Below are 16,591 nucleotides of genomic sequence, written 5' to 3' on the forward strand. Positions count from 1 at the left end.
CCTTTTTGTTAAATTATGTACTGTTGCTGCAAAACAAGTCACGGCATACACCACTGATATTAAACCTGATTCTAATACAACAGGGAAACTTAAGCTAGGCACATGGATGTAAAATAAATGGAGGGTTATGGGCCTTGAGGGAAGGAAGGATTAGATTGATCATTGACTAAGACTATATTGGCTGGCTTAATATTTTGTGCTGGACTGCTCCATGTTCTAAGTTGAGTCATTATAGAGAAACTATTCCAATATTGCAGGTATTGCAGTACTTCCGAAGTTAAATTTCACCCATTATAAATGTCACTGTATATTTAATTTTAGTTCATATATACCATGGTTGAAATTCCACTCTTTTCCTGAGCCCTAATTATAACCTGCAGTACTATAATAATCTCAAAAGGATTAACATTCGAAAAATGGTAACTACATTTCTCGAAAATTTTGCAGTTTTGAATTTAGCCATTGTGGCTATTTAAACACAGATAAATATATAAAGAATTCTTACCTCGAGGAACCACAATATCTGAAAGCTGTACTGTTGGCTCTATGTACTGCTCAAACGCAGGCTTTACAAACTTGTTGTACTGCTTGATGACACCAACAATGTCACGACCTCTCTCAGATATATCTCTTTTTAAACGTCGAACAAGTCTGATATCAGAGTCAGTGTCCACAAAAACTTTCATATCTAGAAGCTAAAAAACATAGAATTCCATTATTTTGAATGTATGAATTAAAGCATTTTATTTCACATTATCATGAAATGGTTTCTGCTGACTGCGAATGTTAGTAGAAATCATCTCATGGTAATGTAAAATATCATCATGATAGTGTAAATTTCTGCTCATCCATGACATGCTGAACAGCCTGATAATTTAAAAATAACTGCAGCAACCAAACAAGAGGGGAACCTGAAAGCTATCAGGACAGCTCATGTGCTAACTAAACTGACGGGGTATCTTCTCCCTTCCTTTCCAGTCCTGAAGAGGGATCGCGGCCCGAAATGTTGACTGTTTATTCTTTTCCATAGATGCTGCCTGGCCTGCTGAGTTTCTCCAACCAGTTATATGTGTTGCTCTTGATTTCCAGCATCTGCAAAATCCCTTATATTTATGATGTGCTAACTGATGCCTGGTTATTGGATGATCTTCCTGAGGTTTGTATTGTGTAAAAGACTTAAACCCTAAGTTCACTTCTTTCTAGTTTCTCTCCCATTCTTCAAAATAATTTCAATCAGATCATCCCTTGTCTCTATTCCCACCAAACATGATCATCTAGCTTTCCTTTGTAGGTTAATGGAGATTAACATTTTACATGGCTCTCTCCAAGCATAGCCTCTTCATAGCTGATGAATCTGCTCAATCTGAAGCACCAGTTTCCACACATGGTTTCTGTCAAAACAACCCTAAGTCACACATTACTTTTCTTGTGACTACTGCCATTACCACTCCCTGGTCCTCAACTTCTTTGAGATGTGGTTATTTTTGTTTCTACAATAACTTTGCTTCCAATGCCTCTCCACTACTCAGTTCTCTAGGATTTTTCTAACCTGTAGTAGCTCCACCACTTACCAAAACAGCAATCATCTTCTATTGTTATCAATGTCATCTACATCCATGAAGTATCAAATTTAGTTCCTCCGCTCTATGATGGCTCTCAGGGCTTCTCTGCTCTGTGCTCTCAAATTGTTTTACAAACACCCCCATGAAACCACTGGGAACTCTAAAGCTATCATCTACTCCCACTACATACTCTGCTTAAACACCTCTTGTTTTTTCCCTCATGTTTGCCATCATCTTGAAGGGATATCAAAAAGCAAGATTCCAAGTCAACTTCATGATCTCATATTCAATATAAAACATACTCATTTTGGCTGAATAACTTTGGTTTCTAGCTCCCCAACATCAGAGTTTCTTCCTTTTGGCCTTGAAATCTATTCTCACTCTCAAACACTTTCCTATCAAGTAGGTGCTCAGCCTTTTAGTACCACTCATAAATCTTGTCAATCAATTCCTCTGAGCTGCAGGAAACACATACTTGTTGCTTTTTTGGGGCAGAAAATTTCCATCCTTGGAACCTTCCAGTTCCTGGTTATTATCAGGGGTACTGAATTTACAGGAACTGATTCACCAGTGTCCTCAGAAAGGAGCTCATTGCAATACAGACTAATAACCATCACAGGTTCAAATTAACAATGCAAAACATTTCCCCTCTATTCAGAAAATAATGATGAGGGAGCTTACAAAGAAGAAGTCATCACCCTGACACAGTGGTGTCAAGAATACAACCTCTCCCTCAATGTCGCGAAAACAAAGGAGCTGGTTGTGGACTGCAGGAGGAATGGAGACAGGCTAGCCCCTATTGACATCAAGGGATCTGGGCTTGAGAGGGTGAACAGCTTTAAGTTCCTCGGCATCCACATCACCAAGGATCTGACGTGGTTTGTACATAGTGGCTGCATGGTAAAAAAAGGCACAACGATGCCTCTTTCACCTCAGACTGTTGAAGAAGTTTGGTATGGGCCTGCAGTTCCTAAGAACTTTCTACAGGGGCACAACTGAGAGCATACTGACTGACTGCATCACTACCTGGTATGGGAACTGTATTTCCCTCATTCGCAGGTCTCTGCAGCGTGGTGTGGACAGCCCAACGCATCTGTAGATGTGAACTTCCCACCATTCAGGACATTTACAAAGACGGGCGTGTAAAAAGGGCCAGAAGGATTATTGGGGACCTCAGTCACCCCAAACACAGTTCCAGCTGCTACCACCCGGGAAATGGTACTGCAGCATAAAAGCCAGGTTCAACAGGTTTCGGGACAGCTTCTTCCACCAGGCCATCAGAATGCTTAATTCATGCTGGCACAAATGTATTTCTATGTTATATTGACTATCCTGTTGTACATATTTATTATAAAGTACTATAAATTGCACATTGTGCATTTAGACGGAGACGTAACGTAAAGATTTTTACTCCTCATGTATATGAGGGATGTAAGTAATAAAGTCAATTCAATTCAAAATGTAGTACTGTACAGGAAAAACAGATTTTGATACAAGCCTGATTTCCTCTGTTAATTCACACACAGATTTTGGTATCTTCTCCAAATCAGAATCCATTATTTCTATGCACTATTTTTTTTACAGCTCTTTACAGCTGCCGTCACTCTCCATCTCTCACTTTCTCCTGTTTTGTACCCTTTCTATTGCCGATCACACCGCCAGGCACTATTTTCTTCTCCAGCCACTTAGTTCTAACACTTCCAGTTCCAGGTTCTTGATGATCCCAACCCACACCAAACTCTCCAACTGTTTTTTCCCTTCTTCAGATTTCATCCGTCGGTGTCTCGTTGTTGTGGCCGTTCAAGTATGACCTCTCCTTTAGCTAAACCGTTCTTCCATGATGAGCCCGCCACCCAGGCAAGGGAGGACACACATGAGCTCTCACCGGCTTTCGCTATAAAACGCTGTCACTGGATTTCTAGCGTTTCTCCTGGTGTCTAAGGGGTGTTCCCCAGACCCGTCTTTTATCCTCACTCACGGGGTCTCAGATGTCAATCAGGTTGGGATGATGCAATCCCTCGACCAGACCACTCTGGTTGTCCCGAGGGGTTTCAATGAATAGTACAGTACTCAATACACAATTCCTTCTCCAAGAGACAATAGCAGTAATCAGTGGTTCTGTTCCGCTTGTGTTAGCAGACATTCCAAACCTTGTGTATTCTGCGTTGTCTATAACAACTGCCTTTGCTGTTATCCGGCGTCTCTCTCTCTCATTATTGACATGATATGTATCTCTCTCATTTCCTGGGTCTCAGACCCAAAATAATAGCAATCCTGCGATTCTCAAAAAGGAGGGGGCGACTTTGCACCCTTCGGCCCCTCAGAGTTGCTCCACATTTGTAACATATATCTTTTAATTATTTTACACTTTGCCATGATTGAGTGAAATATTAGCCTAGACCTGATTTGTTCCACGGATGCAGAACCATTCTTTATCGCTTCAAGTACCTAACTAATCTAACCTTTGTAATTATGCACACTCAAAAACACTTTGGGGCACAATCAGTTACCTAATTTTTTTTCACTTCTCCAATATGTCCTCATTTATTATTCTAACTTACTCCAATCCTTAGGCTATAATGCAGCCCATACAAATGTTCATCAAATACATATACCAAGAACAATAAAGGTATTCAATAACAGTCATTATATACAGTTACGCTGCATCACTCATTATCATTTATTCAACAGAGCAGAATGACTGAGTGACCAAGGGAAATATTAGTATCAATAGATTTTAAAATAGAGATCTCTTAAAGATTGTTAAGTGATTTAAGTTTTAAGACTTTTATAATATGAAAAATTGAAATGCTTTCAATAACTTGCATGCAAGAACAAACAAAACTTTTCAGAACTTTCATATTTGACTAAACTGAGCTCCAGTTGTAATGCCCTGTTTAAGATTTTTACTGCTATGTGTAGGTATTTTATTTTAGCTGTTCTGCAAAAGCTTTTAGAATGTTTTGGTTTCAGCTACAAGGTAAGGGGCTGATACTCAACTTAGGAATGTAGTGTCAGCCAATCTGGATGGTGGAATCGGCAGAATATTCAAGAGAGTGGGGCAGAGAGAGAGATTTGTGACGGACAGTGTGGTTTGAGGATTTTTTTTGTTTTGGCGGGAGCTGCAAAGAGGACAGGAGAGAAGATGGCCAAGGATACCGTGGAAAAGAATGTCCCCATTACACAAGGTGCTTTGTGCAGATGAATGGCTCCAAGAAGGAAGAGCCAACACTCCCGAGAGAGAGAAAGAGAGAGCACCCATTGGTTTGAAATGGATTTCAAGCAAAGTTTGGAACGTGATGAGTTTTCACACAAACCGTGGGTCCAGCGAGCGAGTCAAGACAACTTCAAGATCAGCTCCAATGTTTAGACTGGTTTAACTGTAATGGGCCATTTTATTTGCTTTTCCCTTTTTTTTCTTTTTCCTACTAAGTACGCTCTTGAAGAAAGGAGGAAGACAAAAGGAATGAAATTATAGGCCAGTAATCCTAACCTCAATGGTTGAGAAAGTGCTGGAGTCTGTTATTAAGGATGAGGTTTCAGAGTACTTGGAGACTAATGATAAAATAAGTCAAAGTCAGCGTGGTTTCTGTAAAGGGAAATCTTGCCTGACAAATCTGTTAAGAGTTCTTCAAGGAAGTAACGAGCAGAGTGGACGAAGGAGAGACAGAAAAAGGTCATTTACTTGGATCTTCAGAAGGCATTTGATAAGGTGCCACACGAGGCTGCTTAACAAGATAAAATCCTATGGCGTTACAGGAAAGATACTGGTATGGATAGAGGAATGGCTGATAGGCAGGATGCGGCGAGTGGAATAAAAGGAGCCTTTTCTGGTTGGCTGCCACTGACGAGTGGTGTTCTTCAGGGATCAGTATTGGAACCACTACTTTTCGCATTGTTTGTCAGCGATTTGGATAACGGGATTGATGGCTTTGTGGCAAAGTTTGCGGATAATACCAAGATAGGTGGAGGGGGGTAGGTAGTGCTGAGGAAGCAATGCAATCGCAGCAGGGCTTGGAAAAATTGGAAGAATGGGCAAAAAAGTGGCAGATGGAATATAGTGTTGAGAACTGTATGATAATGCATTTTGGTAAAATGGAACAATAGTGCAGAATATTATCTAAATGTGAGGTAATGTTACAGCTATAAAAGACCTTGGTCTGACCCCGCTTGGAGTACTGTGTTCAGTTCTGGTCACCTCACTACAGGAAGGATGTGGATACTATAGAGAGAGTGCAGAGGAGATTTACAAGGATGTTGCCTGGATTGGAGGGCGTATCTTATGAGAATAGGTTTAGTGTACTTGGCCTTTTCTCCTTGGGAGCGATGGAGGATGTGAGGTGACCTGATAGAGGAGTATAAGATGATGAGGGGCATTGATCATGTATATAGCCAGAGGCTTTTTCCCAGGGCTGAAATGGCTAACCCGAGGGGGCATAGTTTTAAGGTGCTTGGAAATAGGTACTGAGGGGATGTCGGGGATAAGTTTTTCACACAGAGTGGTGGGTGCTTGGATTGCAATGCCAGTGGTGATGGTGGAAACGGATACAATAGGGTCTTTTGTGAGCCTCTTAGATAGGTACATGGAGCTTAGAAAAATAGAGGGCTAAGTGCTAGGGAGATTCCAGGCAGGTTTTAGAGTAGGTTACATGGACGGCACAACATTGTGGCCGAAGGGCCTGTAATGTGCTGTAAATTTCTATGTTCTACCTTGTGCCATATTCCCAGAAGGTTGAGTCTGTAGTAAAGAGAGCAACTGCAATGTTGGCATTTATTCCAAGGGGAATAGAACAAAAAACAAGGAGATAATGCTAAGTCTTTATAAGACACCAGTCAGGCTACACTTAGAGTATTGTCAACAGTTTTGGGCCCCTTATCTCAGTAAGGGTCTGTTGTCATTGGAGAGAGTCCAGGAGGTTCACAAGGATGATTCAGGGGAATGAAGGGGTTAACAAATGAGGAGCATTTGGCAGCTTTGGGCCTGTACTCACTGGAATTTAGAAGAATGTGGGGGGGGATCTCACTGAAACCTACCGATTGTTGGAGAGGACTAGCTAAGGTGGATGTGGAGAGGATGTTTTCTATGATAGGGGTATCCAGAACTAGAGGGGTGATCTTTTAGGTAAGGAGGAATTTTCCTAGCCAGACAGTAGTGAATCTGTGAAATGCTTTGCCATAGTCTGCGGTGGAGGCTAAGTCCTTGGGTATATTTAAGGCGGAAGTTCATCATTTCCTGATTGGTCAGGACATCGAAGGATATAGCAAGAAGGCAGGTATGTAGGGTTGGGTAGGATCCGGGATCAGCCATGATGGAATGGTGGAGCCAGACTTAATGGGGTGAATGGCCTAATCCTACTCCTATGTCTTATGGTATAACTGTTCAATAAAGCTGAAATTTGTAAATACACACTTTCTTTATAATTTTATGCAGTGTACAATTTGTTATTTCTTGTCAACCAACAATTGTGTACAGACAGTATTTATGCAGCATTTGCTCAAATTGACAATTCTTTAACTGTAATATCACGATGGTCCTATTTGGTTGAATTCCAAATCATATTGACCCTAGGACACCTATTGTTTACGGAAGCTGGCTTCTCATCACAGAGTCCATGGCTCTTAGCTGGGCTGGCAACAAGCCAATTTTCCATATGAGCCCAGTGAGGGAGCTTCATAGTCAAAAATTTCTTTTTTCAACAATTTTACATCAGGGCTTGCTGCAAATCTACCAGTGTTAGTATAGAGATGAACTGACTGTTGTGTGGTGCTTTAGTACTGCCAATCTATTTGGCATGAAACACATCATGGGTGGTACTGAGCACAGTTCTTTTGTAGATCACATTACTAAATGTATCATCTTACCACTATAATTTGGAAAAATAATTTTGTAATGATCAATGATGTTTCACAAGTTTTTATTCAAACACTGTAGCAAAAAGAAAATCACTGCACCTTTAGAAGCTCCTTGCTGGCAAATGCAAGAATTCCTTCAAAGATGACAACATTTGCTCCATACACAGTTTTCTGTAAAAACAAATTTAAAAATATTGCAGTTACTAACTAGTTTCAATGCTCGAGAAAAATTACCTCTGAGGTACCCAATTCAGATTTAAAAGCAAATCAGCACCATCTTGGATGGACAGAGACAGACTGGAACATCAACTTTCCAATTTAAATATATCTAATGGAAATGGACAGACAACACTTGGATTAATTGATTAAAACATGAACTGCAAATGTACAGCTACTTTTCTTAGTCTCCAGTCCCTTAAACATGAAGAAACAATGCAAGACTTCAACATTTGTGGGATAGCTTGAGAAGCAAATCATAAAATCACAAGATGCAAGTAAAGCATTTTAAAACAGCAAATGAAATTCTGAATTTCTATCACATGTACTATTCATAAATGTACATGCTTTTATCACTCATAGTAATGTTTTCAGGAATGTCTTCTCATAAGTTACATGCCATCATTGTTAGAAATACTTCCTTGCAGCCTAAACTCCGTAGTAATCCGTCAGCTTTTGATTGAATATACAACATTCACAAGCAGGTACTTAAGTTAAAATTTAATTACAAGACTAACTTTCTGTAAATAAAATCGCAGAAGTACAAAACTATGCAATGAACTCCACAGCTGATATTAACACTGTGTGATCAATATAAATTTAACATTATTTGGGGGGGGGGGGGGGGGGGGTGGAAATCAGCATTGAGTTAATTAAAATTAGTAAAGCCATTTTGGATCTTAAAATTGAATAAAATTGCCAAAAAAATTCCTGTTAATTAACATTCAACTCACACAGGAAAAATTACAACCTGCAAAAATGTATGTACAATAGCAGCTTACTATTTAGTACTTATATTTAATCATTTCACCTATTCAACTCTATTTTAGGAATTAATTTGTTAGATGCAATGTAGTAATTAGTGGGTGAGTATTCCCTCATCTATTTAAAATAAAAGTCAGTAGACTTTTCATGTAATTGTTTGGGTATTAGCAACATAAAAAAAACATGTTATTAAGCTGCAGGGTTTTTTGAATCAACTAATTTTGATTTTCAAAGAATGGGAGGCAGAGGTGTACAGGTATATGGTTCCCTGAAAGTGGTAGCACAGGTAGACAGGATGGCGAAGGTGGTGTTTGGCACACTTACCTTCATTGGACAAGGCACTGAATACAAGAGTTGGGGATATACAGCTGAGTACACTTGTATAAACAGTTGACAAGGCCATACCTGGACCGTTCAGGATGCCCAGCTGTAGGAAGGATGCCATTAAGCAGGGAAGAATGCAGGAAAGATTCACGAGTTTATGAGGAATGGAAGGCTTGAGTAACAAGAGGCTTGATAGGCTCTTACCTATCCGTGCCGACGCTTACACTCACCTAGTCCCACTGGCCCACACTCAGCCCATAACCCTCCATTCCTTTCCTACCCATATACCTATCCAATTTTACTTTAAGTGACATCTAGAGGGATGATCTAGAGGGAATAGAATTAAGGTGAGAGGGGAATGATATAAAAAGGATGTGGATATGTGGAACAAGCTGTCAGAGGAAGCTGTAGAGGTAGGTACAATTACACTGCTTAATGTAATTTTGGGCAGATAAATAGCTAGAAAGGGCCCAGAGGGTTATGGGCTAAATACAGGCAAATGGGATAAATTCACACATCTTGGGTGACATGGATGAACTGGGCCAAAGGCCATTTTCCATGTTGTACAATTCTATGATAACAAAATTGAAAACTATGATCCTCATTAAAACTATGAATCTTCCAACTCCAGAGATTTGTCCTAAACATCAGTATGAACTATTCTGCAAAACCACCTGAATTCATATCATTGAAATTTGTCCCTATTGTTGAGTGTGAATTAGATCTGAAACAAAATTTAATGCATGGCTAATTGAAAAGAAATATTCAGTGAAAATGATGGTTCTTTCAGATTTCAGAGTCTTCATACATGAATATGCAGAACTTGACAGATCAGCTTTTCATTTCATGGTGTACACTGAGCTCACTGTAATTTAGGAAGTGCAGCTGTACTATCATTTCATAGAAACTGCAGGGTTCAATTTTTTCTGTTAAGTTATCATCTTGTTCCTTTCTCTGTTAACAAATCATACTGTTCCCTTTCCCCTTGGATATTGTAGCTATTATCATTGCCAAGGCCAACAATTATTGCCCAGCGCTAATAGCCTCTTAAACAGAATGGCTTGTTAAGCTGCTAAAGAAGCTTAATTCAAGTTCAAGTTTAATTATCATTTGACCGTACATGAATATAGTAATAACAAAACAGCATTTCTCCAGGACCAGGGTACAAAATACATTACCGCAGCACACAGCACATATGGTTATAACACAAAAAAAAAGCTCTAGTCCCTGAGCAGCATGGCCTGTAGATTGATGGTGCATGGGATTTTGTCCTGGTCCAGCTTTTTCTTCCACTGAGTGAACACCAGAGAGCAGCATTGCCCCAACCCTGTACAGATTGTTGTACGCCCAAAGAGGACTCTGCTTTCTCCCACACAGCCTCCAGCATCTCCTCTCCTGGGTGGCTGCAACAGGCAAATCTTGTGGCATGAGGGCCTAGTCTGTGCCACCACTAAGGTAAGCAAGCCCTATGCCATGGGTCTCAACAATGAATCACTGAACCAGACTTCAGAATTCCACATAACCAATGCCCGACAGGGCGTGCGACCACAATAACAACGTCCAAGACAATCACTCGCACCATTTGTTGGAACACGTGCTGCCTCGGCACAACGATGGCATGCAAAAAAAAAGGCAACTAAATACATTTCCACAAAAGTACACAATTCCAGCTCCGTAGCTATCGAGCAACTCACTAATGGTTAGATCTGCAATACTTAATGTTCTTAAAATCCAGAGTCTTGCAATTGTATGAAATATTTAAAAGACAAATAATTACACCTTTAGTTGAAGCCAGGGGATGCCACTACGTCCAGGCAGGCCACCATATTACCAGATTCAGCAAGGAATGAAAGATTAATTTTGCAAGTCAAAAATTAAATCTCATTTTGAAATCCCAGAACTGGAATAAATTTTTTTAGAATTTATTATTATTTAGATACAGTGTGGAACAGGCCCTTTTGAGCCATACTGCCCAGCAAACCACCGATTTAATCCTCGCCTAATCACAGGACAATTTACAATGTCCAATTAACTACTAACTGGTAACCTTGGAATGTAGGAGGAAACCCGAATGCTCAGAGGAAAACCCTTTCTCATAAACTGGAATTCATTGTTGGGATAAATTCAGAGTACTGCACAAAGGGTGAGGGGGGGGGAAGAGAGGGGAGGGGAAGAGAGGGGGGGGAAGAGAGGGGGGGAAGAGGAGGGGGGGGGAAGAGAGGGGGGGGAAGAGAGGGGGGGAAGAGAGGGGGGGGGAAGAGAGGGGGGGAAGAGAGGGGGGAAGAGAGGGGGGGGAAGAGAGGGGGGGAAGAGAGGGGGGAAGAGAGGGGGGAAGAGAGGGGGGAAGAGAGGGGGGAAGAGAGAGGGGAGAAGAGAGAGGGGGAGAAGAGAGAGGGGGGAAGAGAGAGGGGGAGAAGAGAGAGGGGGAAGAGAGAGGGGGAAGAGAGAGGGGGGAAGAGAGAGGGGGAAGAGAGAGGGGGAAGAGAGAGGGGGAAGAGAGGGGGAAGAGAGAGGGGGAAGAGAGAGGGGGAAAGGAGAGAGGGGGGAAGAGAGAGGGGGGAAGAGAGAGGGGGGAAGAGAGAGGGGGAAGAGAGAGGGGGAAGAGAGAGGGGGGGAAGAGAGAGGGGGGAAGAGAGAGGGGGGAAGAGAGAGGGGGGAAGGAGAGAGGGGGGAAGAGAGAGGGGGGAAGAGAGAGGGGGGAAGAGAGAGGGGGGAAGAGAGAGGGGGGAAGAGAGAGGGGGGAAGAGAGAGGGGGGAAGAGAGAGGGGGGAAGAGAGGGGGAAGAGAGAGGGGGGAAGAGGAGAGGGGGGAAGAGAGAGGGGGGAAGAGTGAGGGGGAAGAGAGAGGGGGAAGAGAGAGGGGGGGAAGAGAGAGGGGGGAAGAGTGAGGGGGAAGTGAGAGGGAGAGTGGGGGTGAGAGTGGGGGGTAGAGGAGAGGGGGGATGAGAGAGGGGATGATGTGAGGGGGGAAGAGAGAGGGGGGAAGAGTGAGGGGGGGAAGAGAGAGGGGGGGAGAGTGGGTTGAGGGGGGGGGATAGAGAGAGGGGGGAAGAGTGAGGGGGGGTAGAGTGAGGGGGGAAGTGAGTGGGGGGAAGTAGTGAGGGGGGAGAGGAGAGTGGGGGAAGAGAGAGGGGGGGATAGAGTGGGGGGAAGTGTGAGGGGGGTGAGAGAGGGGGGATGAGAGAGGGGGGGAAGAGAGAGGGGGGAAGAGAGAGGGGGGAATGAGTGAGGGGGGATAGAGGAGAGGGGGGGAAGAGAGAGGGGGGTAGAGTGTGGGGGGAAGAGAGAGGGGGGTAGAGTGTGGGGGGATGAGAGAGGGGGGAAAGAGAGAGGGGGGAAGAGTGAGGGGGGGATGAGAGAGGGGGAAGAGGTGTGGGGGGAGAGAGTGGGGGGAAGTGAGAGGGGGGAAGAGTGAGGGGGGGAAGAGAGTGGGGAAGAGAGAGGGGGGAAGAGAGAGGGGGAGAGAGAGGGGGGGAAGAGAGAGGGGGGAAGAGAGAGGGGGGAAAGAGAGGGGGGAAGAGTGAGGGGGGAAGAGAGAGGGGGTGAAGTGGGGGGTGGGAGAGAGGGGGGGAAGAGAGAGGGGGGATGTGTGAGGGGGTAGAGTGAGGGGGGAAGTGATGAGGGGGGGTTGTGAAGAGGGGTTGGGGTAGAGGGGGGGGTTGTGTGAGGGGGGATGAGTGTGGGGGGTAGAGTGAGGGGGGAGAGTGAGGGGGGGAGTGAGAGGGGGGGAGGTGAGTGGGGGGAAGTGAGTGGGGGTAGTGTGTGGGGGGTTGTGTGTGGGGGTAGGTGTGTGGGGGGTTGTTGTGAGGGGGGTAGAGAGTGGGGAGGATGGTTGTGGGGGAGTGTGAGGGGGGTAGAGTGTGGGGGGTAGAGAGTGGGGGAAGAGTGAGGGGGAAGTGTGGGGGGGATGAGAGAGGGGGGAGAGTGAGGGGGAGAGAGAGGGGGGTTGAGGAGGGGGGATAGAGTGGGGGGTGAGATGAGGGGGGATGAGAGGGGGGTGAGAGGGGGGTTGATGAGGGGGGTAGTGTGGGGGGTAGAGTGTGGGGGGTTGAGGGGGGGGGTTGTGTGGGGGGATGTGTGTGGGGTTGTGTGAGGGGGTTGTGTGTGGGGGTGAGAGGGGGGGATGAGTGTGGGGGATGTGTGTGGGGGGTTTGTGTGGGGTTGTGTGTGGGGGTTGTGTGGGGGTTGTGATGTGGGGAAGTGTGTGGGGTTGTGTGAGGGGGGATGTGTGTGGGGGTTGTGTGAGGGGGGAGTGTGTGGGGGGGAAGAGAGAGGGGGGTAGTGAGGGGGGAGTGTGGGGGGTAGTGAGGGGGATGTGTGGGGGTATGAGTGGGGGGTAGTGTTGAGGGGGGAGAGTGAGGGGGATTGAGAGTGGGGGATGTGGAGTGGGGTAGTGAGAGGGGGAAGAGAGAGGGGGAGAGGTGAGATGGGGGAAGAGAGAGGGGGGAAAGAGGGGGTAAGAGAGAGGGGGAAGAGAGAGGGGGGGAAGAGTGTGGGGGGAAGAGAGAGGGGGGAAGTGAGAGGGGGAGTGAGAGGGGGGATGAGAGAGGGGGGAAGAGAGAGGGGGGAAGAGAGAGGGGGGAAGAGAGTGGGGGGAAGAGGAAGGGGGGAAGAGAGGAGGGGGGAAGAGAGAGGGGGAAGAGAGAGGGGGAAGAGAGAGGGGGAAGAGAGTGGGGGAGAGGAGAGAGGGGGAAGAGAGGAGGGGGGAAGAGTGAGGTGGGGGGATAGAGAGAGGGGGAAGAGAGAGGGGGAAGAGAGAGGGGGGGGAGAGGGGGGAAGAGAGAGGGGGGGAAGAGAGAGGGGGAAGAGGGCAGGGAGAGGGAGGAGGGGGAGAGGGACGACTGAGATGGTAATGTGTTTTAGTGCCTTGACCCCATTGTAATGCTGTCTCGTTTGGCTAGTATTCATCTATGGGTTGAATGGCAATTAAACTTGAATTAAACTGAATGATAAAATAATTAATCATACTCCGTTATAAGATGAAGCCATCGGGACCAGGTAAACACAAACAAGCAAGCATTCAGAATACAACTGCCATCTATTTTTAAAAAAATTGGGCCATTGGGCATTATATGCCAGCATGTCCATCAATATTCACATAGAGTGAATGAATAAATTACTATACAATGAAACAGAATTTGATATATTCAGTATCTCCAATCAAAATTCTGAAACTTCAAACAAATCTGCATGAAACTAAAATTTTAATTAGACTGCATCTAGCAATGTCATAAACTTAGACAGACAATACTGAACGCAAGAAAGAAAAATCACAGCAAGGTTTTTTTCATATTATGCCTTGAGGGCTTACCACCATCCTCTCAGACCCTGTTGCAGTCCTTGCTAACAAAAAAAATTCAAGCAATAGCAAATTTCAGTCACGAGTCCCTATCCAATAAAGTTTGTGATTTGGTTGTGGAGCATTAAATTTAAATGCAAAACTATATAAAAAAGGGAAACCGCTTATTTGTATGCAGGGAGAAATAGCCAGAAGCTAAAAATGATGGCGGTATCTGCTTGTATTGTTGGTAATGTTAATTGTAAGTCTTTAGTTTTATTGTGTTTCTGCAGCCAGGTGAGAAATGCCATCAATTTAAGACTATTACAATATCAAAAAACAGGCATCAATGATTAACTAATTAAAATAGCCTTTTGCAAACTGTTTTAGGCATTACATTTATGAACTTTCCTAAATAATTAAAATTTCACACAATTCATGGAATAGGGAACAATATTGTCTAAACTAAAAGGCGGCAGGAAAACATTGTTGCATACAGGGACCCAGGAAATCTCCTTTTAAAAAATAAAGATGCAGTGTGCTTATACAAAGAATCTTAACCAAACTGCCATAAAACAACTAATGTCATGACATAGAGTACATCAGTGATAATACACCCAATTCTAAATTCTGGGCTATAGATAAATAGTACCAAATAATCAGGCCTCAAATACAAAGTATACATGTTGTGAAGCCAAGGAATTTTAAATACATAACAGAGCACGTCTAGCACACCAACAGTGAAGTGCAAATTCATTTTAGCATTTAATTCCACTTGATTGTAAATTCACCCATCTTCCATACCACAATTTAAAGATTCAGCTACTTGATTTCAAAAAAATAGCCCATTCAAACACTAGACTGGTCCTTGGTCATTTGACCTTTAGCGCAGATTTCAAAATCCTCACCATTTATTACTAATTCTCGTAAGCACTTTTCTTTGTTTCTTTAGTAACTTATTTTAATGGTTTTGATTCTGAATTCCTCTTCCAAACAATACCTTCTACTGGTATACATAGAACATAGAAGTTTATAGCACTTTACAGGCCCTTCGGCCCACAATATTGTGCCAACCACATAACCTACTCTTGAGACTGCCTACAATTTCTGTAGGAATAGCCCTCTATGCAGCTTCAAAAATATCATTACTTGGTGGTGTGTTTTATCCACCATTCTTCCAAGTACTTCAATAACTTCTGCAATAAAGGACCATGTCAAATATCAGAAAAGTTAAGTCATACAATTGGCTGATGCGCAGTGACCAAAAGTGCTTAAGATTTCTACACTTGGAAATCCATTAAGAAAGAAGCAACAGTGCCATATACAAAATCATAACAAAGATAATCAACATGGTTTCATGAAAGAAAAAAACATGCTTGACATACTGTGGTGGGAGAGTCTTAAGACCAAAGGGCACAGCCTCAGAATGCGGGGAGGGGGGATCCCTTCAGAACGAAGATGAGGAGGAATCTCTTTAGCTAGAAGGTGGTGAATCTGTGGCATTCTTTGCCACAGGCAGCTGTGGAGGCCAAATCTTTATGTATATTTAAGTCAGAGGTTGATCGATCGTGTATTTGTCAGAGCATGAAGAAATATGGGGAGAAGGCAGGAGATCAGAGCCGAGAGGAAAAATGGATCAACCATGATGAAATGGTGGAACAGATTTGATGGACCAAATGGTCTAATTCTGCTCCTATATCCTAGGGTCTTGCACTCTATTTATTAGAATTGAGAAAAAGTAATGAACAGAATTTAGTTGCAAGCTGCAACTACTGAGGTAAATGATGAGCCTACTTCTAGTGAAAAACAAAAGTGCACTAGGTGTGAGAATAGATTAGAAGACAAGATAGAAGTAGATTCACTCCCTCCCCCCACCCACCCAATAAATGATAACATCCGTTACAAAGACGGTGGAATAAAATGTAAAGAAGTCTTGCCACAACCAAATAGGATAATGATAACAGTGCACCTGGACTACTGTGCACTGTTCTGTTCTTCAATGCAAGGAGAGATACACCTGTGTTGTCACAGATCAAGGTTATTTCATTATGTTGATTACAGAGATTAAAGGATATTACAAGGAAAAATCGAGTATTTTGGGACTACACTGAATGGATGAAGGTGAGTTGATCTTATTGAAGATACAAAGGGGGTATATAACAGGGTGGGTACTCAGAGGATACTTCATTATGTGAGGAGTCTAGAATTAAAGAGCTAGGTACAAACTGAGAGATCGCTTTTTAAAAGTAAGTTGAGAAGGAATTTCTTCCTAAAAATTGTGAATCTTTTGAATTCTTCTCCCAAAGAGCTGTGAAGGCTGAATCACTGAACACCTTCATGGGTGATAATAATATTTTTGGACTACAAGGGAGTCATAGAACTGCGGATTAAGACCAGCGAGAATGACAGCTGGTGCCACCCTCCCACCGCTCCACCCTGGTCCCAGGACTGAAGTTCTGATCGGGCAGGACACACAAGGGCTGGTGACTCCCTAGGCCTGGATTTCGGGTTGCAATTATTGGTGAAGCACTGCGTCTGCAAATTGAGAGTCCTCTGGGAAAGTCAGAAGCCCAATCAATGTCTGTGAGTGTACT

The 16,591-nt window shown here is 43.6% G+C and overlaps 1 protein-coding gene across 3 annotated transcripts in view; it reads right to left on the reverse strand.

The window, feature by feature from the left end:
* The window catches only part of LOC140733586 (uridine-cytidine kinase-like 1), an 85,109-nt gene that overhangs the window by 55,398 nt on the left and 13,120 nt on the right, over positions 1 to 16,591 (reverse strand). For all 3 annotated transcript variants that reach the window (XM_073057130.1, XM_073057128.1, XM_073057129.1), the window contains exons 5-6: positions 7,515 to 7,586; positions 506 to 695 (exon numbers count right to left, since the gene is read on the reverse strand). In XM_073057130.1, coding sequence (XP_072913231.1) covers positions 506 to 695; positions 7,515 to 7,586 — 262 coding nt within the window. The remainder of the gene's footprint in view (positions 1 to 505; positions 696 to 7,514; positions 7,587 to 16,591) is intronic.

This window comes from Hemitrygon akajei, chromosome 9 (assembly GCF_048418815.1).
Source record: "Hemitrygon akajei chromosome 9, sHemAka1.3, whole genome shotgun sequence".
NCBI lineage: Eukaryota > Metazoa > Chordata > Chondrichthyes > Myliobatiformes > Dasyatidae > Hemitrygon > Hemitrygon akajei.